This window comes from Balaenoptera borealis, assembly GCF_965194805.1.
Source record: "Balaenoptera borealis genome assembly, chromosome: 1".
NCBI classification, from domain to species: Eukaryota; Metazoa; Chordata; class Mammalia; order Artiodactyla; family Balaenopteridae; genus Balaenoptera; species Balaenoptera borealis.
The window spans coordinates 78,352,876-78,377,690 of record NC_138860.1 but is presented as its reverse complement, the minus strand read 5'-3'; the positions used below and the strand labels follow the sequence as shown (position 1 = coordinate 78,377,690).

General features: G+C 39.5%; 1 protein-coding gene and 1 pseudogene across 10 annotated transcripts in view; both read right to left on the bottom strand.

The window, feature by feature from the left end:
• Positions 1-24,815, bottom strand: part of LOC309635666 (C-reactive protein-like) — a 110,517-nt gene that overhangs the window by 31,963 nt on the left and 53,739 nt on the right. Inside the window, exons 1-2 of one of the 9 annotated variants that reach the window (XM_082407188.1) lie at positions 6,611-11,575; positions 5,947-6,063 (exon numbers count right to left, since the gene is read on the bottom strand). The exons of 3 other annotated variants lie outside the window; for them this stretch is intronic. In XM_082407188.1, the coding sequence (XP_082263314.1) occupies positions 5,947-6,063; positions 6,611-6,674 (181 nt within the window). In that variant the 5' untranslated portion in view covers positions 6,675-11,575. Of the gene's footprint in view, positions 1-2,784; positions 2,821-5,946; positions 6,064-6,610; positions 11,576-19,272; positions 22,700-24,815 lie in introns of those variants that run through there. 5 more of the 9 variants (XM_082407189.1, XM_082407190.1, XM_082407191.1 and 2 more) reach the window with 5 other exon arrangements.
• Positions 11,603-17,213, bottom strand: LOC309618565 (C-reactive protein pseudogene; annotated as a pseudogene). Its single transcript has 2 exons — positions 17,150-17,213; positions 11,603-16,937 (listed from the first exon to the last, which is right to left on the bottom strand). The product of its transcript is annotated as a C-reactive protein pseudogene (transcript).

Genomic DNA, 24,815 nt, shown 5'->3' with positions numbered 1-24,815 from the left:
CTGTAGGGTAAAAAAACAGAGAGGGGAAATGTCAGCAGCAGAGCTTTTTTAAAAATCAAAATTCAACTGAGTAAATTTAAAGATCTAATTGTGGTTATTCAATGATTCATGAAATGGGCAGCATCCTGTCTAGCAGATAGAAAGGAACTTTGAAGAGCTGTACAAAATGAAAGCCTTTTATAGACAGAAGAGGGTGGGAAGAGGAAGTTCCTAGCAAAGAGTGGATTATTTCAAGCAAGGTCACCTTCCTATAGGGAAAGAAAGGGGTCTTATTGGGTGGATTACCTCATTAGAGAGGCCAGGTAATTCCACACTGACAGGTTAAAAGTCACATTCCTGGGAGAGGTGAAACTGCAATTAGGTTAGGTATTGCATCTTGGCTTGCTAACATAGGACTTAATACAAGTGACTCCATTTTAAGTCAGTTGTCTCTTTTTTTAAATAATTCCCCCTTTTTGATCAACCTGAGATATCTCCAGCTGGTGTGCAGGACAAGAAGTCAAATGGAGTCTTCTTTGACTGTTGAGATGTGTACCTAAGGTTCAAGTCCCTGGATTTTGGCTGCCATTTGGGTAGTAAGGAGGACCACGAGTCCCTTCCAAAGGGATTCAAGGGCAGTCTTTGTTCTTAGTGATTCCAAATCAGAATGGGAGAAAATTGGAACATTCATTTGGAGATTCATAGCCAAATTCTTAAGGAAAATAGAAGAATTCAGCACCCAGTCCAATTTGCCGATATATAACAAAACCTCAAAGACAATCAACAGGATTAGAATTTAATATCTACAAAGGTGCACACATAACTTTTCTCTCTAAAATCACCCCATTTTTAAAAATCAAAGATAACCACAGTGAAACTAATTTATTCGCATTAAACTTGGCCTGATTATTTACATAAATGCAGCAAGAATAGTGATTGACCATATAAGCTCTTTGGAAGACTGCTCCGTTGGAACCTTGTAAGTAAAGTACCAAGCCAATTTTTCCAAGGGGCTTTACTGACTCCAGAAAGTCAACCTTAGCTCCTTAAAAGTGTCTGGTCATATCCGAGTCAATGCACATCTCCCTCAAATATGACATTTCTGTTAAAGCCTCAGTAATATAACCAGTGTTTCCAATTGTATACTGTTACAAGGAGAACAGATTCTTATTGAATTTAGGTAAATGACTAACTATAATGCCATGAAAAGAATATTTAAGAATTTTCAAATTTGGGAGAAATCAAGTAGAGAGAAAAAGTAAATATTTCATCTTTGTTTACAAAGGTATACTTTGCCAATTGCTTTAAGTCAAAGATAGCTTAAGAAAAAAAGGTTTCGGGCTTCCCTGGTGGCGCAGTGGTTGAGAGTCTGCCTGCCAATGCAGGGGAGACGGGCTCGAGCCCTGGTCTGGGAAGATCCCACATGCCGCGGAGCAACTGGGCCCGTGAGCCACAATTACTGAGCCTGCGCGTCTGGAGCTTGTGCTCCACAACAAGAGAGGCCGCAATAGTGAGAGGCCCGCGCACCGCGATGAAGAGTGGCCCCCACTTGCCGCAACTAGAGAAAGCCCTCGCACAGAGGCGAAGACCCAACACAGCCAGAAATGAATAAATAAATAAATAAATTAAAAAAAAAAAAAAAAGAAAAAAAGGTTTCCTGAAATCTGGAGAAAAAAATATTAAGAAAACAGCAATATTTCAAACAAAACAATTATAATCATCTTCCTTAATTAATTCAGTCCCATGTAATTAATATTTGTTTGCTTGAATCCAGTTTTTCCATTAGTTCTGTAAATTTTTACTCAATTCAGTTTTATGATGTTAAAGCTATAAGAAACCTGCACTTGTCAAAGTCCTTTCCAATAATCTTTTTGAAGATGAAGCACATTTGCAGAAATACTTTTGCAAAAACATCTGAGTAAAAAAATAACTGTCTGTAAATGACAAAAAACTTTAAAATGCCCATCGTTAAAGATCTGTTGAGAGCTCATTATAATGGAATTGACAAGGAAATTTGGTTATTTCTGTGACATACAATGTTTTAAGATAAGACTGGAATTATGACTGATAATCATTACACCAGGGTATGTCAGATTTCTAGGAATTCACAAAATTTTATAAAATTTATAACATATGCAAATACAACATAAAGAAGGCTTAGTATTACTTCTTCTTTGACAATGCTTCCAATATAATTTAATATATCAAATAAGCCTAATTTGTTTAACATCTTCTTTTTATAAGAAGAGAGGACAAGTGTTTTGAGATTTTCCAGGGGTCCTCTGGAATATCTCAAAGTTACTTTGAGGTCAAAATGACTTCATTTAGAATTTGATTTGTGGGAAGTTTGTCAAAAATATTAAAAGATTGTAAAGCCCTTGGTCAAATAGGATCATAGGTCACTGCAAAACAATACTTAGTTATCCATTTAACCATAATGACAATTAAAGACTTCAAAGGCAAATACAGAAAGTTAAATAGTTGTAAAGGAAAATGCAGCTCTTTTAATAGAGAAGACTCAGCTTTCTTAACTAATCAAAAGACACGATAAAGATAGCACAGGAAATTATTTTGACAAGACACAAAGTCTTTGTTTTCTAGGCAAATTACTTAAGAGGTAAGAAAAAAAAAAACTTACAATCTTTTATCAAGAGCACACCAATAGTTCAATAAAACTTTATTGTTTTCACAGAGGGAAAAGCAGATTCTAATTTTGTACCTGCTTCCTTTTGATATTAAAATTTATTCACTCAGTTAAATTCATTTCCATCTTAGCCAGTCTTGACCATGCATAAAATCCCTTACCAAAGATTCCTTTTCCACAAACCTTCTACAACTTTCATTCTGAAATAAGCAGCCTCTCTTTAGGACAAAATTACTTTATTTTCATTCAACAAAATGTTTTTTCATTCCTCATACCTTCTTTTACTGAAAACACACATCTTGTTTTCTTTACATATGGAGATATTCATCTCATTATTTCTGTTTTTAACCCTTAGAAAATTTAAGATTTAGTGAAATAAAGAAGTAAATAGTTGTGAACTGTCTATTACTTTAGCATTTTGTGGCTTGGCAAATGTATAAATACCTTTTATTGTTTTTAGAAATATCTGCTTTTTCATAGTAAATTTCTCAGTGTGGCACAAAACATGGTTATTAATAGAACCAAACATCTTTAGCTCCTCTGTGAAAGGAAGCCAAAAGTGGATAAACCTATGTTCAGTAATTAACGTTTCAGTATTTTATGGTATTTGGAAATGATCTAAATATTTAATGACTGTCCATAATTTAGTTTAACCTAGCAAAACTTTAAGGTGTTAGTTTACCCAAAAGATTTGGGGAAATGATTTTATTTTTCTTAAAAAAAAAATTTTTTTTTTATTTTTAAATTTTTTTGTTTTTTTATTTTTAAAAAAATTTTTGGGGGGAAACTATTTTAAAAGTTCACCTAAAAACTTTTTTCCCACTTACATCTATTTAATTCACTTGTTCTCAACAATTATGTTTACTCACGAAAATTTCATCATACCAAGTTATTTCTCTTGCTGACAAATTTTGAAACAGAGATGACATGAACTTATTTGACTAGTAAACCCAGGTAGAATAAAAGTTGTATGTTTGCATTATTTTTAATGTTGGTAACTCTGAAGATATAACTCTGTAGACGTTTTAATTAAACCAACAAGCTCGAATTTTCATTATTATTCAATATTTTCCCAGATTGTGTGAACTTGAAAAGCATTTGGGTCAGTTTTTATTATATTACTGAAAATTTTAGAAACACTTTATTTAAGTGCCTAATTTTCTTTAAGCCAATTAAATAGTGCTCTTTTACAGATTAATTTTTGGCAATATTATCCATAGGTAGAAAAATACCATACATCTACAACACAAATATATAGAGACACACATAAGTGACAGAGGCAAACAGAGACTTTATAGCTTTCATTTTAATATTACTGCCACTATTCAGGTACAATAATGCACAGTTCACTAGTTATAAAAAAGCTTGATTTAAGTTGTTATGGTAGATAGAATAAGTTAAGGTTACCTGCTCAGATGGCTAAAACTTTTTAATAATATTTGTGGAGAAGACAAAAGATTTTTCATTCACCTAAGTTTTAAATGACTTCTTCCTCTTTTGTTTTCCCCCTAATAAGTATTACCTCCCTGGAGTTTGTAGTTTAAAGAGATTGGCCTAGAAAATAATTCCTGGAGAAGACCAGGTAGGACATTTACACCTCAAAGGTACAAGGAAGGAATGCAAGTTCCTCTGAGAAGAACTTTGCTTCTTAAAGCCAGAATTTTTACAATATTTATTTGAGATAAATATGGGAAGTTTCAGGATTGGTAAAAAGAACAGGTGGGCTTTGAACTGTTTCTAGAGAAGATAAGGGCAGTTGCTCTTAATTCCTCGAAGAATTGGGTTGCAGCCTAAAAAATATCAAGGGGCTAATCCTCCCATCTAGCCATATTATCATCAGTTTGCTCCCCTCCCCTCCCAGGTACATAGTTTTATTTCTGACAGTATAGAACACCTCTTGGATGTGTCCAAGAGATGTCCCCTAAAGAGGTTGCAAAACATATTTTATTCCCCTCTCCACAGAGATCCAGGAGAGGTGGTTCCCATAAGAATTTTTACATTTTGCTGGCTTCTGCCAGTTTTCCCAAGATCCCCTCTGCAAGCTCCAGTATCTATCAGAATTTGGCAAAGTTTTTAATTAATTTTAATTTAGTTTCCCTTTGGATGTTTAAGGGAATAACATAGCAGTTTACCAGAAAAATCCCTCAGAGTCTCATCAACTCTGGGCAGGACTCATATGGGGCCTTCCACTGAAGGTAGACATGGGGTCTGTAAGGCCACTTTGGTTTACAGTAATGTAAAGACAATTCAGACAGAGGATCAGTAGACTCTGAGTACTCAATTAAAGGAGCTAAAGAGGAATAGTAGGAATCACATCAATCTTAGACTTTTGTATTAGGTACTTCTTGTATCTTTTTCATTAGCCTTTTGCAATGCATTTTTCAATGAAGCTAGTTTGGAATTTTGAAGCCTTTTGGAGAATTCTGCATGCTGATTAAAATTGGTATCTTATTCTATTTGTTTGATTTGGGAACCCTTACTTTCAGGTGCACTTCTTAAATAATCATATCTAATTGGAACATTCCCCATAATGGCCACTGTAATTCTAGATTGTTTTTAGTAAGGTTTTGCCATTTTTGTAGGTATTTATATCTTCTAGCAGTATAGTTCATAGACATAAATTAAGCAGGTGTGCTGGAAGGCAGCATGCTCAACTCTTTTGAATTCAAGGATTCTTTTTTTTCTTTTTTTCTTTTAGTTAAGCCTTTGGGTCTCTCAGAGGCAAACTAATATCTAAGAGGGACGTGCCACTGGGTTGGGGATTGTGTGGTGTTTTACAGTGTACCTTCTAGCATGGAAATTTTCTTGAGGTTGGCAGGTAATCTAGTGTCAATATAAACTGTCCCATGACCAACTTATCCTAACACGGGAGTTTAGTTATGTGGTGAGCACTCTAACAGCTTTTAAGTGCCTTAGCCATGCTCACCAATTTTGTGGGTTGTTTTTTTTTTTTTTTTCTTTTTTACTTCTATGAATCCCATTAGCAATAGCCTTTATTTACTAGACCCAGTCTAGCTTAAGTCGGACCCAGTATGATCTGAAACTCAGTCCAGTTTTTCAGCTGGTAACAACCAGCAGTTCCCAATGTGGAATTTGGGGGTTGGGGAAAGGACTGAATCAGCAGACCCCCAAGAATAGGGACTGCAGACTGGGGTTCCACACAACGGAGAACTCCAGACTGAGCCATCGGTCATTCCCAACATGGAATCTGGGGACAGAACCAAGGGCTGAGGTTTCCAATCAAATAGGGAACTGACTGGCAAGCCAATTAGATCAGGAGCTTGATGCAAAGAGAGCAAAGCTCAGAACATAGAACAACTTACCCAGAGCCCTTCTGAAAAGGACAGAACTCCAAAAGGTCTGAGGGTACAACGCCCGTGTTTCATGTTTCAGAAGATCTTGGAAGGGCTCTGCGGATTCCATCGCTGACACCAAATCTGCTAAATTAAGTCAGATTCAACTGAGTACCTTTAAAGATCTAATTGGCTTTAATTCAATGATTCATGAAGCAGGCAGCCAGCCATCTAACAGACAGAAAGGAATTTCGAAGAGCTGTACCAAATGAAGGGGGTAGGAAGAGGAAGTTTCTAACGAAGGGTAGATTATTTCAGGCAAGGTCACCTTTCTATGGGGGAAGGAAAGGGTCTTATCGGGTGGGTTATCTCTAGTCCTAACCAAGTAATTTCAGATTGACTAGTGAAAGGTCACATTTTGGGGAGAGGCTGAAGCTGCAATTAAGTTAGTTATTAGGTCTTGGTTTGTTGACATGGAGCTTAACGCAAGTGACTCCGTTTGGGGCCTGTTGACTCCTTTCTAACCTTGTTAGGCCACAAACATGTAATCTCTCACTATGTATAGAGAGATTGGATTTAGAAACCACAGACTGCCCTCTCTCCCAGAACACAACCCCTCCCACACTCTATTTTCCCTAACTTGGCTTTGTAGCCCTGATACAAGAGCCCAGCGCCCACCTGAAGCAGTGCCTACCTGTCTGGGAAAAAGCACTAAGGAGGCTAATGATGACCAGGAAATACAGTGACAGCTTCTCCATGTTACCTCCCTTCAGTCACTGTGCCCAGAATCTAGGATATTCTCCTGGAAAGAGTAGCAGCGGCTGGGCTATCCAGGGCTTGGATGCCTGAAATCCCTCTGACTCAGGTCTGCTCCACTTTGACCTTATAAGTGCAATAGTCAGATTGTCTCAGCTGATGGTTAAATGATTTCCCAAAATCGCTCCTTGGAGCCATAAATCAAAGCTCTAAGAGCAAACAAACCAAGACAAATCACAAAACAAGAGATCAATATGGGTTATTTATTAGAGACTCCATGTTGCCTACTCGTGCTCCAACAGCTCTGTGTGGCAGTGCTTTGTGAATTAAAACAGTCACCCTGTGAATCCATTCTGGAGAAATGCTGTTAAAAGTTTGGGGGGTGGGGGAGACATTTTACTCACAAAGGCAACCATAACACTAATTAGGATAGTGAAAAATTAGAAAACTGGGGCATGTTTAAGGAAACTGGATACATCTACATCCACTAAATAGAATGGATAGTCCTTTAAAGTATTGGTTGGTTGTGAATTTTATGCTACAACATGTAAAAATGTTTATAATATTATAATATGGGAAAAAATAACATAAATTTGTTTATACACTATTTTTTAAATGAAGTAACTAGTTTAGAAAAAAATCTATTAGGGATGCCCCCAAAAATGTAAGTGTCTTTATCACAGTAATGAAATTATTGTATGAAGTATATTTTTCTCTCATTAACAACATTTCCATAATGTAGTTATATTGCTTATAAAATAAAGTGTGTGTGTGTGTGTGTGTGTATGTGGTGTGTAATTAAGAAGCAAGGAAAGAGAGACTAGAATAAAGATAAGCAGTCCTTGAAGCTCTAAACGCTACTGTTTCGTTTTATGAATAGGACACCCAGTCTGTGGCTCTTTGGCTTTAATCCCAAAACATTATAATTTCATGTAAAAAGAATCTTGAGCTTATTCATCATGAGTTTTCCCATTGACATTCAATGAGAAATTGATAATAGACATTATTTATTATTTGACTGGAAGAACTAACTGACGTGTGGATAGCATATTCTAAACACACAAGAGAAAAGAACTATTGCAAATGACAGTATTGATACATTTCTGGAAAGGTTTGTTTTCTAGTGGTGTATAGTTAAATTTTCTTTTAAATTACCCTTTCCCAAACTCTTTGCATCTTATTTTTTTTAAAGATAAGACTGACAAAGTAATTGCTGCAAAAATTTTTCTCTTCTTACGGTAACCATTTTCCCAATTAAAGATATATGCATAATTTGAACAGAACAAAATATATATAATAGGTAAAAGATTGAGACAAAGAAGGAAGGTGTTTTCTCAGTACCCAAACTGCCTTCTCATTAGCATTGGGCTCCCCAGGTAAGTCAAAACAAGGCACCTACGAGTATGATGGGTGGACTCTTTGGAAATGTTATTGATTTCAAGGAGCCCATCATATTATCAGATCTATGTCCATAATGGATATTCTGAACACGGCTTAAAATTGAAAAAGAGAGAGAGGCAGAGAGACATAGAGATAGGGAGAGTGAGAGCTAAAGCAATAGAAAGAGAAGAGAGAGAAAAAGGGAGAGAATTTGAGAGACCTTCCAGGTGAACCGTTTCACAAGCCACCCCTGGTTCCAGTAATCTGCGAAGGCAACACTGTAACCACTCATGCCATATGACAGAGCCTTGGGTAAACTTTACCAGAAGAGAGGTGTAATAGATCAGTTTGCCATGTGACGTTTTCCCTGCTCACATATGTTTGTTTGGGAGGCTTCTCCTCTCTTCCTTTTACAGCTCATGATGTCCCTGTAAAAATACTTAAATATTTCAGCTTTTCTAGACATCTTGGCACTTTGGTTTCTCCCTGATTTAAAGCCCCAGTAGATCAGAAAAAACATTTCAATTGTAGAGACCCCAAGTATTGACTGGGGATAAAGAAAAACATTGCAAGACAATGTTTATTATCTTGTTATCACAGTGCAGCTTTAATGAATAAATAAGAGCATGGTACATATAGAGCTATCATTTTATTTAATCCTTGAGTACCTACAACTCTAGACTCCAGTGCCTAAAGAGCAAGTTCGGTATGCTCGCACAGTTCAATCTGGAACCACTATAACATGGGGAAAAGAGGAAGCAACGGACATGTCGGTCAGAAACAACACATCCAGTCAGACACAACAGTAGTATTTTCAAAGCTATCACTCAGCCTAGAACAGTGGTTCTCCAGCCCCCAGTGTTGGAGACTCGGCTGCACATTGTAATCAACTAAGGAGCTTTAAAAATACTGACGCCCGTATACCCAGACAAAACAATAATTCAAAAAGATACGTGCACCCTTATATTCATAGCAGCACTATTCACAGAAGCCAAAACATGGAAACAACCTAAATGTCCATCAACAGATGAATGGATGAAGAAGAAGTGGTATGTATATACAATGGAATATTACTCAGCCATAAAAAAGAACTAAATAATGCCATTTGCAGCAACATGGATGCAACTAGAGATTATCATACTAAGTGAAGTAAGTCAGAAAGAGAAAGACAAATACCATATGATATCACTTATATGTGTAATCTAAAATATGCCACAAATGAACCTATCTACAAAACAAAAACAGACTCAGACACAGAGAACACACTTGTGGTTGCCAAAGGAGAGGGAAGGACTGAGGGTTTGGGATTAGCAGATGTAAACTATTATATATAGGATGAATAAAGAACAAGGTCCTTCTGTATAGCACAGGGAACTATATTCAATATTCTGTGATAAACAATAATGGAAAATAATATTTAAAAAAAAGAATGTCTCTATGTGTGTAACTGAGTCACTTTACTGTACAGGAGAGATTGGCACAACATTGTAAATCAACTACACTGCAATTTAAAAAAATAAAATTAAAAAAAAAAAATACTGATGCCTGGATCTCACCAGCAGAGAATCTGCTGTAATAATCTGGGGTGTGACCTGGAAAACTGGATTTTTAAAAACTCCCCAAGTGATTATAATATTAGCATCAAGTTTTGAGAATCATTGTCCTAAAGAATTTCTTATATGATTCCGTGCCCTTGATGAATGCTTCCTAGAATATGAAATGATGTCTAAGGGCACACCTAACAGTGGAAAAGGTAGGGGCTTCCAAGTCAAAGAACTTCGATATTGTGTCAAGGGCATAGTTTGTCTAATGTTATGTTGATGCCAAAGCTGAATAGGATTTTTATGTGCAATCCATTCTGCCAAACGTAAAATAACAAAATGAAAAGTTGGGAGATTGCCAGTGCCCCTAAAAAGGTAGTTTACATGCTGGATATATGGCATCCTGGAATGGCTTCTCCATGAGAAAACATGCATGTGTCCCCATACCCTCCCTACTCCACTAGGGGTGTAAGTACAGCGTATGAACTTTTACTGCATGCGGCAGTAGAAAACAGTGGTTAGAAGCATGAGGCTCTGTAGTCAGACTGCCTAGGTTCAATCCCAACTCTGGGCAAGTTAATTAACCTCTCTGGACCTCAGTTTCATCATCTGTAAAATGAGGACTATAAAATAGTACTTGCCTCATAGGTTGTCATTAAACAAATAAATATACCTAAAGGACTTTAGAGCAGTGCATGGAATATGGTAAGAGCTCAGTATGTGTAAGGTGTTTTTAAGACTGTCTGTGTTCTGCCCTGTGTGCTTAAGCAATTACCATCCTGGGAGTGGTGATTGAAACTTACAAGATTACTTATCTGTGTGTATTAAAGGACATGGGTTAGAGGGATGAAACTGAATGAGTCTTCATATAATGCACTAGAGGCAGGGCAAGGGGATAGATAACCTGACTCAAGATGTGCTAGATCCTTCTTTAAAGATCACCACCTGCCTTCAAGCTTATTGGGAGCCAGGCATGTCTTCCAGATAAGACATCTGAGCTGCCAGGAAGACATTAAAGTGAAATAGACATTTCTCCAAAGAAGATATACAGATTGCCAACAAACACATGAAAGAATGCTCAACATCATTAATCATTAGAGAAATGCAAATCAAAACTACAATGAGATATCATCTCACACTGGTCAGAATGGCCATCATCAAAAAATCTAGAAACAATAAATGCTGGAGAGGGTGTGGAGAAAAGGGAACCCTCTTGCACTGTTGGTGGGAATGTAAATTGATACAGCCACTATGGAGAACAGTGTGGAGGTTCCTTAAAAAACTAAAAATAGAACTACCATACGACCCAGCAATCCCACTACTGGGCATATACCTTGAGAAAACCATAATTCAAAAAGAGTCATGTACCAAAATGTTCATTGCAGCTCTATTTACAATAGCCAGGACATGGAAGCAACCTAAGTGTCCATCATTGGATGAATGGATAAAGAAGATGTGGCACATATATACAATGGAGTATTACTCAGCCATAAAAAGAAACGAAATGGAGGTATTTGTAGTGAGGTGGATGGACCTAGAGTCTGTCATACAGAGTGAAGTAAGTCAGAAAGAGAAAAACAAATACAGTATGCTAACACATATATATGGAATCTAAGGGGAAAAAAAAAAAAAGGTCATGAAGAACCTAGTGGCAAGACGGGAATAAAGACACAGACCTACTAGAGAATGGACTTGAGGATATGGGGAGGGGGAAGGGTAAGATGTGACAAAATGAGAGAGTGGCATGGACATATATACACTACCAAACGTAAAATAGATAGCTAGTGGGAAGCAACCGCATAGCACAGGGAGATCAGCTCTGTGCTTTGTGACCACCTAAAGGTGTGGGATAGGGAGGGCAGGAGGGAGGGAGATGCAGGAGGGAAGAGATATGGGAACATATGTATATGTATAACTGATTCACTTTGTTATAAAGCAGAAACTAACACACCATTGTAAAGCAATTATACTCCAATAAAGATGTTAAAAAAAAAACAAAAATCATATTGGGCAAAAGAGCTTGTGAATTGCAGATTCCTGGGCTCTATCTCCAGAGACTCTAATCTGGTAGGTCTGAGGTCAATGAATCTACAATAAGCATCTTAGGTGATGATGATGCTTGTAATCAGCAGCCCACAATTTAAGAATCACTGGACCAGGCAATCTAGGAAATTTGAGCTAGGAATCTGCATTTTCTGAAGAAGAAGGCTTGCAAGGCCCCTTAACCCACTTTCTGTTACAGGAGAAATGAAAAGATGCATAGATAAGATGGAGGCGGAGAACAACAAGGAAGGCATACAGGCAAGTTTTGTCAATCCACCTGAGACTAGAGTTTGGTTATTTTAGGATAAAGTTATCTAGAAATCAACACAGCACTTCTCTTCTTTCCTTGGGAGTCTAAGGATCAGAAATCTATGCTTTTGAAATCTGATTTGCGTTTTCTTTTTTTTTCTTTTTGGCCACATGGCTCGCAGGATCTTAGTTCCCCAACCAGGAATTGAACCCAGGTCAACCACCAGGAAATTCCCTGGGTATTTTTATTGTTGATGTTGTTGTTTTAATGATCTGGAGTTGTTTGCTTTTTTTTTTTTTTTTTTTTTTTGTCAATCCTTGCTTCCGTGGAGATCAAACTTAGTGATAGCGAAAAACATAGGGGAAAAAATCACAGACTTACCATCTTACCTAATTTGTCAACTGGTACTCCAAATCCATTTCCATCAGGCTCAGTCCCATTTCTGAGGAGGCCTGTAGTCTTTCCTCCAGGCCCTGGATGGACCACAGGGGAGGGTCCTCAACCACTCATCTGGCTGGATACCATGCAAGGCTTATCATTATGCCCAATGATCTAATATTTCTCCCCAACACAGGGAGATTTTAGGTGCCTGATCTGCATGTCACCATGTTGCATCCTCTGCTAAGGTGCTCACACTTGGGTCACTTCAGGCCTGGACCTGAAGGCCTGGCTCATATTCTTATACCAGCATGGCTATTTTCAGTCTTCAAAGGAAAGTGTCCTATCAGGTAGCAGCCTCCAGCATCTGCCTATGGTTTTACATTTATAATCTCTGACATATGCAATTGGTCTACCCCCAATGCTTGACTGTAAATGAACTAAAGTATCTCTTCATGCTACTGCCCTTGTCACACCTAAGCTTCATTTCACTGATAGAAGGGTATAAATCCATTCTCCTACCCCCTTTGAAGGAAAGAAATGTTTATTGTCTACTGCGCATGTGGCCTCCATATAGTTTACTATTTTTCTCAAGGAAGCCCTATACAGTAGTTTTTATTGTAGGTTTTATATATCGTTTGGTCCTCTTTTTTTTTTTTATGTCAAGTTGAATTTAGGCTTTATAGCTTTATTTATTTATTTATTTTATTCACTTTTTGGCTGTGTTGGGTCTTTGTTGCTGTGCGCAGGCTTGTCTAGTTGCGGCGAGTGGGGCCTACTCTTCGTTATGGCATGTGGGCTTCTCATTGCAGTGTCTTCTCTTGTTGTGGAGCACGGGCTCTAGGTGCACAGGCTTCAGTAGTTGTGGTGCATGGGCTTCAGTAGTTGTGGCTGACGGGCTCTAGAGCCACAGGCTCAGTAGTTGTAGTGCACGGGCTCTGCAGCATGTGGGATCTTCCCGGACCAGGGCTCGAACCCATGTCCCCTGCACTGGCAGGTGGATTCTTAACCATTGCACCACCAGGGAAGTCCCTCTGTCTTTTTAACTTGAGCCTTAATACCTGATTTTACTTCTGGACAAACTGGATGCATGATCCCTGCTATAAAGGAAAACCAGTGCTAATGACATGGCTTCATTAACATCAGCTAGAAGTGGCCTTCCTGGATAATTGATCTTACTCTCCATTTACTGTGACAAAGAATTGCTTAGAACTAACTCACCTAAACCAAAATCATCCTCTTCAGTAGATGTCATCTAATATTTAATTGGATTATGTCAAACGACTCTGTATAGTACAACAATACACCATTTACCTTGAGATTTATTCTCTAACAAGATTACAGTGAAGTATTTACCAGTAAGTTAAATTTCTTAAACATTCTAGGAATGCTTTATTGAGATTTTTTAATGTTCACCAAATGCAAATACCAGCTTTAAAATTTTTTCTGGCTAAAATTATCAGGGCCGGAGGTTGTCCACTAAACTATGTGTAGTAAGGTACCAGTAATTGAATTCTGAGCAAAATATTAGCTCAGCCCACATCCCTGGGGAGTTGGGATGGTCTTCTATAATTAAGACATATCTCCTGACTGGATTCTTTAACTAGAAAAAAAAGTGTCAACCCTTCCTTCTGCTTAGCTGAATGTCAGGGTGTATGGGTCTGCCCTAATTAGACAACAGAGAACATCTGTACTCACATATTTGCCCAAGAATGTATCCTTAACTTCTATGCTTCCAAATGGTTATGCAAAGCCGATTGGGGAATCAATATTCATAATACAATATTCGTAAATTTATCATCCTAATATTCTGAACTTAATTTTTGGCAAATCAGACTCTTCACTTGCTGTCAACCCAGACCACTTCCACCAAATTGTATTTCGGTGGTATATAATGAACCTATGTTTAGGGATATCATACAAAACAGCCTAATAATAATAATAGCAGATAACTGTTTTGAGAGCTTACTATGTGCCAACACTACCTTAAGTGCTCTATATGCATGATCTTACTTGATCCTTTCAACAACTCTTTGAACTAATTACTATTACTTCTCCCCCACTTTATAGATGAGATAACTGAGACATAAAGAGGGTCATGTTACCTAAAGTCCCATAGCCAGTAGGTTGTAAAGCCAGGATTTAAACCTAGGCAGGCTGATTCCAGAACCTCTATGCTTAACTAGTCTACTATATGCCTTCCCTAAAGTAATTGTTTTATATATAATCACAGGGAGTCACATCCTTCATACTTGGATGTGACCTCTGTGGAATAACTTCAACAGCTCACTTAGTACTGAAAAGCCAAGATGAAGGACACCTCTGGAAGGAACCAGCAGCCATCATCCTTGAGGGGTCCTTTTCTACCAGGGACCCAAGCAGCCAGGAAAAGTGCATTCCAGCCATTGAACCTAAAAGCAGATTCTTGGATCTCAATGATCTTTAGTTTCTGTTCCTCCAATTGGAGTAATGATAGAGTGAGAATTTTTTCTTTAATTGAACTATAGTTGCAGTATAATATTATATGTTACAGGTGTATGATATAGTGACTCACAATGTTTAAAGGTTATACTCCATTTATAGTTATTATAAAATATTGGCTATATTCCCCGTGTTGTACAGTATATCTTTGTAGCTTATTTTGTAAATAATAGTTTGTACCTCTTACTCTATCGAGTGAGAGTTTTAAATCCCCATAAGTGGCCTCACATGAATTACCAGCTATCACAAAGGAGGGGCTGTGCTCATCAGAGAGAATCCCTATAGGAGGTTAGAGGGCCATAGGTATGTTATTGCAGAAGAGGTAATGATCAGTCTGAACTCACAGGAACTTGGTTTCAGAAGATCTTTAGAAAAGTTAGTCACCACTTCAAATGCAAGCATCAGACAACAGCTCAGACTCGCTAATATAAATAGAGGCTTTATTGGTTCGTGAACTTGGGAAGTCCAGGTATAGATCTGATTCCAGTCAAGGCTGATTCAGAAATTCAAACAGTGCAGTCAAGGGTCCATTGCTCTGTCAATCCCTCGGCCCCGCTGGTCCCAGCTTGGCTTCTTTCCTCATAGTATTTCTCCATGCGGTAAACAAGATGGCTGCTGGCAGTCTCAGGTTAATATATTCTCAGCTTGGAATTCCAGCAGAAAGAAGAAGTCTCACTCCCAAAGTTCATAAATCAGTCTTTGGGAAGATTATAATTGGTCCTGCTAGAAACATGTAACCATCCCCCCCAATCTCCAAACAGGGTTGAGCTACTCTGATAGGATAGCCTGGGTCACACCCACTCTGTGGCCTGGGTATGTTGTGGAAACAGGTGGGGATTCACAGTCCCATGTGGTTCATGTGGAGTTTGAGATTTTCCCAAAAGAACTACAAAATTAAGAAATCACTATGAGCAAACAAAAACATGGTCATGTAAGCCCTTGGCAATAATAATTAAAGTAACTCTATCTAGATGCCCCACTTAGTCTATGAAAAAAGATAGGTCTTCTCTACTAGGGCCATTCTGATTGCCCTTCCAGGGTACTTTGAGAAAGTGGAGGAACTGCACCACTAGGTTTCCCATTTCAGAAAACCTGGGCCAATGTCATAACTCTGAGACTGAAGAGCCCTGTGATTATGGGCAAATCCTTCCTACTTTCTTGGGGGTCCTGAGTAGGAAATTAGATAGGAGACCAGCACTCCCTTCTCAGCTCAGAGAAAGACTCACCTTGTGACTTTTTTTAAAAAATCACTTCTCCTTTCTGGGTCCTGATGTTCTCATCTGAGTGAGGGTAAGGGATTATCTCTAAAATCTTTCCAACTTAAAAAAAAAAAATAGCAAAACACAAAGCACCTGCAATCCTGATCCTGCTAGACAAAGTTTCCCAATGTAACTCACAATCTCCCTAGCCAGACACTTAAATTCCATCTCTGGTGTTGAGGAAGGTAGAGCAGGGAAGCAAAAGCCTGTGTTCACAGGGCAAGCCTGCAGTATGTGTATAGGGGGTGGGGAAGGTCCAGAACCACAAGGTGTAATTGCCAGGAAGCACCTCCAGGACCACGGCATGGCCTCAGGGCCACAGCTGAGGCTTGAGGAACACCTCATCATGTGCTTCATACTTCAGCGCCTGATAGTCCCGGACGTTAGGACTGAAGGTCCCACCAACATAAACAGTGCTAATCTCATCTGGAGACAGCACAAAGTCTCACATGTTCACATCTCCAATGTCTCACACTGAACACTGGTTTTTATCATAGTCCCCAGCAAATGCATCCTGCTCCTGCCCCAGGACGATGCTTGCCTCTGTCCCCAGAGAGGCTCCCTTCTCCAGACTCTTCCTCACCAGGGGCTTCCCATCCACCCAGAACTCTGCAATCCCGGAGACGGACTCCCAGCTGGCACAGATGTGTGTTGGAGCTTGGGTGTTTTCAAGACTCTTGAATAATACTTCAGTCTCATGCACTGCAAGAGTATAGCCTCTACACTTAGACCAAAATATGAGGATCTCGTTAGGTTCTTTCTTGGTGGCATAAGAGAAAACACTATAACCACGGGACACGGCCAGCTCTGAGTAGATATAGAGACACACGGTGAAGGCTTTGAGTGGTTTCTTTAACTGTGCTTTCAGGGATACGTAGGAATTATCTGACTCTTCGGGAAACACAAAGGCCTTCTTATAGAGATGAGAAGTTTCTCAGATCACAAAGATCTATTCCCTCACATATAGAGTTTGGGATGAAGAAACTGATTGTTCCTCAGTTACACACACACATACACAGACACACACACACACACACACACACATGCACACTCATCCATGCTGGATGTTCCTCTGACTTCAGTTTGTATAATCTTAGGCCCCACCTGCATTGTTCAGATCAAATCCCTGGCATAGCCTGGAGTACCCCCTACTTCATCAAGATCAGGAAACACCACAACAGTTTCTCCATGGTCATTCTCTGCTGCCATTGTTACTAGAATCTTGATTCACCCTCTTGGAGAAGATGTCTTTGGTTGAAAGCTCAGGGACAAGAAGTCGTAGATTCTTTGCCTCAAGACCTGCCTCATTCTGCCTGGATTTATATCCAAGGCAGTGGGGAAGTCTGTGTCACTCTGTGAATGATTTTCCAACACTGACTCTTGCAGCAAATGTCAGGGTTCTGGGAAGAAGGGAAGCAAATAACTCCAGAACAGAGAAATCAATGTGGGTTATTTACCAATATTACAAGCTCCTGTGACTACTGAATCACCAACTCTTTGTGACAGGAAAAATGAAGAAGCTCCCCAAGAGTTCCACTTTGGCTATCTATCTTGAGAAAATAATGGGAAAATCTTAATAGAGGAGTAGCCATCTGAATACACATGATAGCTGCATCTCCAGCACCTACTTCAGCCCAAGTCATGGGGTTTCATGGAGAAAAGCTGATAGCTTCTAGAGATGAACACCATTGCCAACCCTTGTCAGATGCCTCTAGTTTACAAATTGGGAAATCAGGAAAACAAAGATGCCATTCGCTGAGCCAAAGATAAATATTTCTTAGACAATTGAGTTTAATTATGAAGAAATCTCTGGTCCAGTGAAACGTGTGCCTGATCACAAATGTACCGTATGCCAAAGTTTCTTCACATTTTCTGAAAATGTCAAGGTTTAGGGAAGAGTCAGGATGATCTGCCCCTACTATTTCCTTTATTCCCAAAATTCAGGTAGTCTATCCATGATGCCTGGCAATCTTACTATAGTTCTCTACTTAACTCACTCTTCAAGCTGGCTCCTCCTCTCTCCTCAAATCTACAAAATCCTATCCATTGTAATACTCAGCATTCACAGCTCTTTATTGAGAAATCAGAAGCAAGCATATAAAACTACCATATCTCTCTTTTTTTTGGCTGCATTAGGTCTTAGTTGTGGTACACGGGATCTTCATTGCGGCATGCGGGATCCTCTGCTGCGGCGTGTGGGCTCCTTGTTGCAGCACGCAGACTTCTCTCTAGTTGTGGCGTGTGGGCTTCTCTCTAGTTGTGGCCTGCAGGCTCCAGAGCACGTGGGATCTGTAGTTGCAGCATACGGGCTTAGTTGCTCCATGGCATGTGGGATCTTAGTTCCCCAATGAGGGATCAAACCCGCGTACCCTGCATTGGAAGGTAGATTCTTAACCACTGGACCGCCAGGGAAGTCCCTAAAAAAAACTACCATATCTCTTATAGCAGAGGCTTTTGGCAGCTCCACAATGTTCATTCTCCACTTCTCATACAGTAAGAATAGCATTGTTGATTGGGCACATGGTCACCCAGCCAAACACTAAACTTCCCAGCCTCCCCTGCAGTTAGGGGTGAGAATGTGATTACATTCTGGCCAATGAGATATGAACAGAAGTAATAGGGACAATTTCCAGGTTGCCCCCTTTAAAGAGAAGACATGCATTCTCCACTTCCACTTCCCCCCTTCCATTTGCCTAGTATTCAGACATGATAGCAGGAACTAGAGTATCACTTTTAGACCACCATGGGTAAGATGCACGTTTGAGATTGGCAGATAGATGGAGCCTGGATAATTGACTATGAAACCACTTTATCAGCTCTGGACTACCTACCCAAACATTTACTTAAAGGAGATATACTATCTTTTGTTAAATCGCTATTAATGTAGTGATTCCTGTTATAAAACTTCCTGTTATAAAAGCCTAACTGATATCCTTATACATCCTCCCACCACCACGGTTACAGTCTTTCTGCATCTTTACTTACATATTCTGCCTCCCTCCTATGACAAAGGATGAACTGTCCCTGTATACATCCAAGGCCAACTCTTGCACTTCTGCAAAGGATCCCATATCCTCTCGATCACTCAAGGAATTTTGCTTCTATAGATATTCTCTCTATCTGCTACATCATTAATTTCTTCATCTTTACTCAATCATTCCCCAAACCAAACAAATACGTTGTAATATATTTAATCTTTTACAGAAAGAAAAAAGGAAGGAAGGAAAGAAGGAAGGAAAGAGGAGATTTCCACATCCCCAGAATCCCAAGATTCCACATCCTCTTCAGCTACTGTCCATTTTTTCTGCTCTCACTTACTGCAGAACTCCTGGAAAGGGTTATGTGTATTGACAATCTCTCTTTTCCCATCTCCTGTTCTCTCCTCAGTCTGTGCAAACAAGACTTTGGCCTCCACCACTCCAGTGAAACGAACATAAACAAAAACCTCTCTCTGGTCAAATTTAATAATTGATTTTTGGTTCAACTTCTTGGCAACAGCATTCAATACAGTTTGTAACTTCCTCTTGAATACTCGCACATCGTTTTTTAAAAAGTGAAATAGTTTTAAAGCCCTATACCTAAAAGAAGTGGTTCTCCCTTCCACCTCTCTCCATCCTTGATTTCCAAGTGGAGCTGAGAGACGGCAGAGCCTCCAAGGACATTATTTGAGTTATTGAATCAAGTCTCACCTGCCACTAGTACCACCTCAGGTTTTCTGAAGTCTATTAGCCAATAAACACTCTTTTTACTTATTTTAGTTTGTTTTATGATACTTGCATTTGAATGAATTTTGACAAATAGAAATACCTCCCTGACAATACCCTGAATCCAAGGTATTGTGTGTCCAAACTGGTTATTACTTGCCCTGAAATGAAACATCCACTGGCATACTTGCCACAGGAATCCCGCCCCCCCACCCCACTCCAGGGAAGCACAAGTTTTGTATGGAAGGGGCAGCATTTAAGCTAAGCCACAAAAAGGGAAGTGAGAGTTTTAGACTAAGAGAATAATGCAAGCAATGGTCACCACAAACTTCATTTTCTACTGTTTCATTCACAAACTCCAAAGAGCCTGCTTGAACCTCTCTATTCATGATAGTCCATTTTAGTGAGTCAATGTCTTTTCAGCCCCCAAATTTTATTGGTTTGCAAGACAAAATTCTGATATCCTTATTCCACAGATTGTACCAATTCACTCTTTTGTTTATTCTTTAAAGTGCTTCGTAAGTGTAGCTTCTCTACCTGGTGTTTCCTACTTCCTAATCACTATTAGTATTGCTGTTCTGCTTTACCAGCAAAATAATTCCAGTTGTATATGTAAAGTATTATTGTCCCTCTTGTTGCCACTATTTATAAAAACTTCTTAATGAAAAAATCTATAGAAAATTTGGGCCTAAGCTCTTTCAAAGTAAGTGAGAGGCTTTGGAGCCTTCTTGAACAAGGAAATAATAGTCAGACCTGTGTTTTGAAATTTTCCTTGGCAGCAAGATGAAGGATGTATTGGAGTTAGAAAGACTATAAATAGGGAGACCACTTAGTGGGTCTTAGTTCATTAGTTCACCAAGACACATGCTAGGAGCATTTACCAGGGATCAGGCACTAAGCCAGTTAACTAGAAAGTTGTTAAAATGATTCTGGACCCAATTCCAATGTGACAGGGCAGGGTGTGTGTGTGTGTGTGTGTGTGTGTGTGTGTATGTGTTCACACCACCAAACAATGCTCCAGCATCAGCTGGGTGTCTTACAATTCAATTCTGACACCATCTCCCTGGAGACAGTGTTAGATTCCACAGGTTAAGGGTTCAATCTTACAAGACTGCCTCCCCAACCTCCCCTTCAGATGCCAATTGCAAGCCCAGGTTGTCACCTGTGCTACTGACCTATTGGCTATAGATTGGAGGTTCCAACGACCTCCTCCTCCTTGGGTTCGATTAATTTGCTAGAGTGGCTCACAGAACTCAGGGGAACATTTTACTTACTAGATTACCCCTTAGTTATGAAAGGATATAACTCAGGAACAGCCAGATGGAGGAGATGCATAGGCCAACGTATGGGGAAAAGGTGCAGAGCTTCTATGCTCTCTCTGAGAACACCACTCTCTCCACATCTCCACATGTTCACCAACCTGGAAGCTCTGAACACTGTCCTTTTGGGTATTTATGGAGGCTTCATTACATAGACATGATTGATTAAATCATTGGCCATTAGTGATTGAACTCAATCTCCAGCCCCTCTCTCCTTCCTGGAGGTGGAGGGTGGGACTGACAGTTCCAACCCTCTAATCATATGGTTGTTTCTCCTGGTAACCAGCCTCCATCCTTAGGTGTAGTCCAAAAGTCACTTCATTCACATAACAAAAGACTTTTGTCACTCTCCAAGGGTTTTAGGAGCTTTATGGCAGAAATAGGGACAAAGACCAAATACATACTTCTTACTACAAATCATAGTATCACAGCTATGCTAAAGATAATAGGGGTCAAAACTAGAGCAGAAGCATTAAGACTGCAGAGAAGGGGAGAGATTTGAGAAGCAGGTCAGCAAGAAAATTGATAGGAATGAAAAATTGATCAAATATGAAGCTATAGAGAGCAGTGTTCAAAGATATTTAGCTAATTCTCTTATGGCAAACACTCTGTGAATGAGGTCAAGGTGGCTTGATTGTTAGTACATGGACCAGTTGGTTTCACTTACTCAGTGGTCAAACACTACAATTTTAACCTTGGTTAGGCATGTAAGAAAGATGATCCCAAGGTCAAGAAAAATTGTGCACATAGATTGGTACAGCAGCAGCATCTCTGTTAGGAAAATGAGAGAAAGTTCATACTCTACTATTTATGGGCAATGGCATCACCTTCTTGAAAGGCAGCCTATTGCAGAGCCTGACACAGAGTTGGAGCTCAGTAGTGTTGTGGGGTAATAGATGAAAAAATAGTGAGGGAATGTAGGAAGGAACTGCAGGGAAAAAAGCCTAGATGCTAAATATAATCAATGGTGGACTGAACTCAATCACAAATATCTTCTTCCCATCTCAATTCCTACAAATGATAGAGAACATTTTTAAAAGAACAAAAGAAAGAGCTCCATGGGCAGAAAGGAATGTGGGAGATGTCTGAAAGACAAAAAACAGGTAAATCACATAGATAGAAGAAAAGTGTAACCCAAAATATACGCTGGGGAGGGCTGTTCTGAAATTTTGAGGTGTTTCTGAGAGTACTCCAAAGTAAAGGACAATGGAAACAAGTGGTAGAACAAAGCAGTGGAGAGATTGATTGAGTCACTGTCACCATCTCTTGCCTTCTTAATCAAGCATTAAGTATCAGAGGTCATTGACCTCAACCTGGGCAGTGAGAATACTTTTGTCTGGGAAGTAAGGCATCCACAAGGTTGGAGACACCTACAAGGAAACTCTAAACTCCCATGTTCAGAAGAGAAATTACTGGTATACCTTGCCAGCACTTCTTGCTCATTCCTCCAAATATAGCTTGTCCTGGAGACAAGCTACAGAAAACAGTAACAGCATCTACAGACAAGCTGGAAGAATTAATGCCATGAAAAGGGGGCACCCCATTCCACAAGCATAGGAACACTTACCTTAGGAAACAGAATTTAAGAGCAGTTGAGAAGTTATTTGTTGAGAAATATAATTAAGACACTCAGAGCAGGGCTTCCCTGGTGGCGCAGTGCTTAAGAATCCACCTGCCAATGCAAGGGACACAGATTTGAGCGCTGGTCTGGGAAGATCCCACATGCCGTGGAGCAACTAAGCCCATATGCTACAACTACTGAGCCTGCACTCTAGAGCCCACGAGGCACAACTACTGAAGTCCACACACCTAGAGCCCGTGCTCCACAATGAGAGAAGCCACCACAATGAGAAGCCTGCATACCGCAACAAAGAGCATCACCCACTCGCCACAACTAGAGGAAGCCCACACGCAGCAATGAAGACCCAACACAGCCAAAAATAAATAAATAAATAAATTTTTTTTTAAAAGTACAATTAAAAAAAAAAGATACTCAGAGCATATAAAGCATAGATGGAAAGAAAGAAAGAAGGAAGGAAGGAAGGAAGGAAGGAAGGAAGGAAGGAAGGAAAGAAGGAAGGAAAGAAGGAAGGAAGGAAGGAAGGAAAGAAAGAAAGGAAGGAAGGAAGGAAGAAAGAAAGAAAGGAAGGAAGGAAGGAAGGAAGGAAGGAAGGAAGGAAGAAAGGAAGGAAGGAAGGAAGGAAGGAAGAAAGAAAGAAAGAAAGAAAGGGAGAAAGAGAGAAAGAAAGAGAGAAAGGGAGAGAGAAAGAGAGAGAGAGAGAAAGAAAGAAAAAGAAAGAAAGAAAGAAAATGGACAGGAGGGAGGAAGGGAGAGAGGGAGGAAGGGAGAAAACTGTGAAGAAAAAGAGAATTTTGAAAAAGAGAGAGCTAACTGACTTATTTTAACAAGTTAACATGACAACCCAAATAAAAATAGTTCAAGAAAAGAAAATGAGAAGTTAATCTCATCTATGAACATAGATGCAAAAATCTTACATAAAATTTATGCAAGTCAAATTAAACTACATAAAAAATGTTTTAGGGTTTCCCTGGTGGCACAGTGGTTAAGAATCCACCTGCCAATGCAGGGGACATGGGTTCGAGCCCTGGTCCAGGAAGATACCACATGCCGTGGAGCAACTAAGCCCATGTGCCACAGCTACTGCGCCTGTGCTCTAGAGCCTGCGAGCCACAACTACTGAAACCTGCATGCCACAACTACTGAAACCTGTGCACCTAGAGCCTGTGCTCTGCAACAAGAGAAGCGATCGCAATGAGAAGGCCACGCACCGCAATAAAGGGTAGACCCACTCGCCACAACTAAAAAAGCCCACGCAGCAACGAAGACCCAATGCAGCCAAAAATAAATAAATAAATAAATAAATAATTTTTTTAAATTTAAAAGAAAGTTTTAAACATCATGACTAAGTAGAGTTGGTAAGCAAACAAGAGCAAATGGCAAATATTCTCGCTTGCTGAAGCACCATTTACTGGGGACACTCACCATCACAGCTGTGCACTCATAAACAATCACATTCTAGAGCAATGCTCAGAGAACTAATAAGGCAAAACATCAGACTCTAAAGAGGGACCCCTACCCTTGGGTTGTGAGGCTGCATGATTAGAGAAGTACTGGCTTCTACCCTGTGCGATAAGAGTCAGTGACACAATGGCAATATGGCATGACAACCGAGCATTCATGGCTGGAGTGGGCCTCGCTTTTCCCCTGGTGTGGTTGGGGGCTGAGGTCCAAGCCTTGTAGTTGCAGCTAAATAACACTAACTCAAGCTTATAAAGGATGAGCCATATATACATTCACGGTGAGACCATGCTGGTATGACTGAAAGGTAGGTGTTCAAGCCTTGCAGCTGACAACGATTGGTGCCTGAGTTGACTCCATGGGGATTTACATTGACCAGCACCTTTTCTGGGTAGCCAGCTGCAGAGGGTCATCTTGAACACAGTAAAATAATTAACACTTACCTCTCAGAGGTTTTCTTCAGAAATTCAGGGATAGTTTGAAATTAGCACAACCAATCAATATAATCTATACCACCTTGACAGACAAATGATGACATCATAAGATTATTTCAATAAATACCAGAAAAATTATCATTTATCCACCGTAAGTAAGAGCAAAAAGAGTAGATACTAAAAACCTAGAGCAAATATCACTCTTAAAAATGAAATTTTAGAAGCTTCCCTTTAGCGTCAGTGACATGGCAAGTTGCCTACTATCAAATTACTGCACTGTCCAATCCAAAGCAGCAAGACAAGAAAAAAAAGTT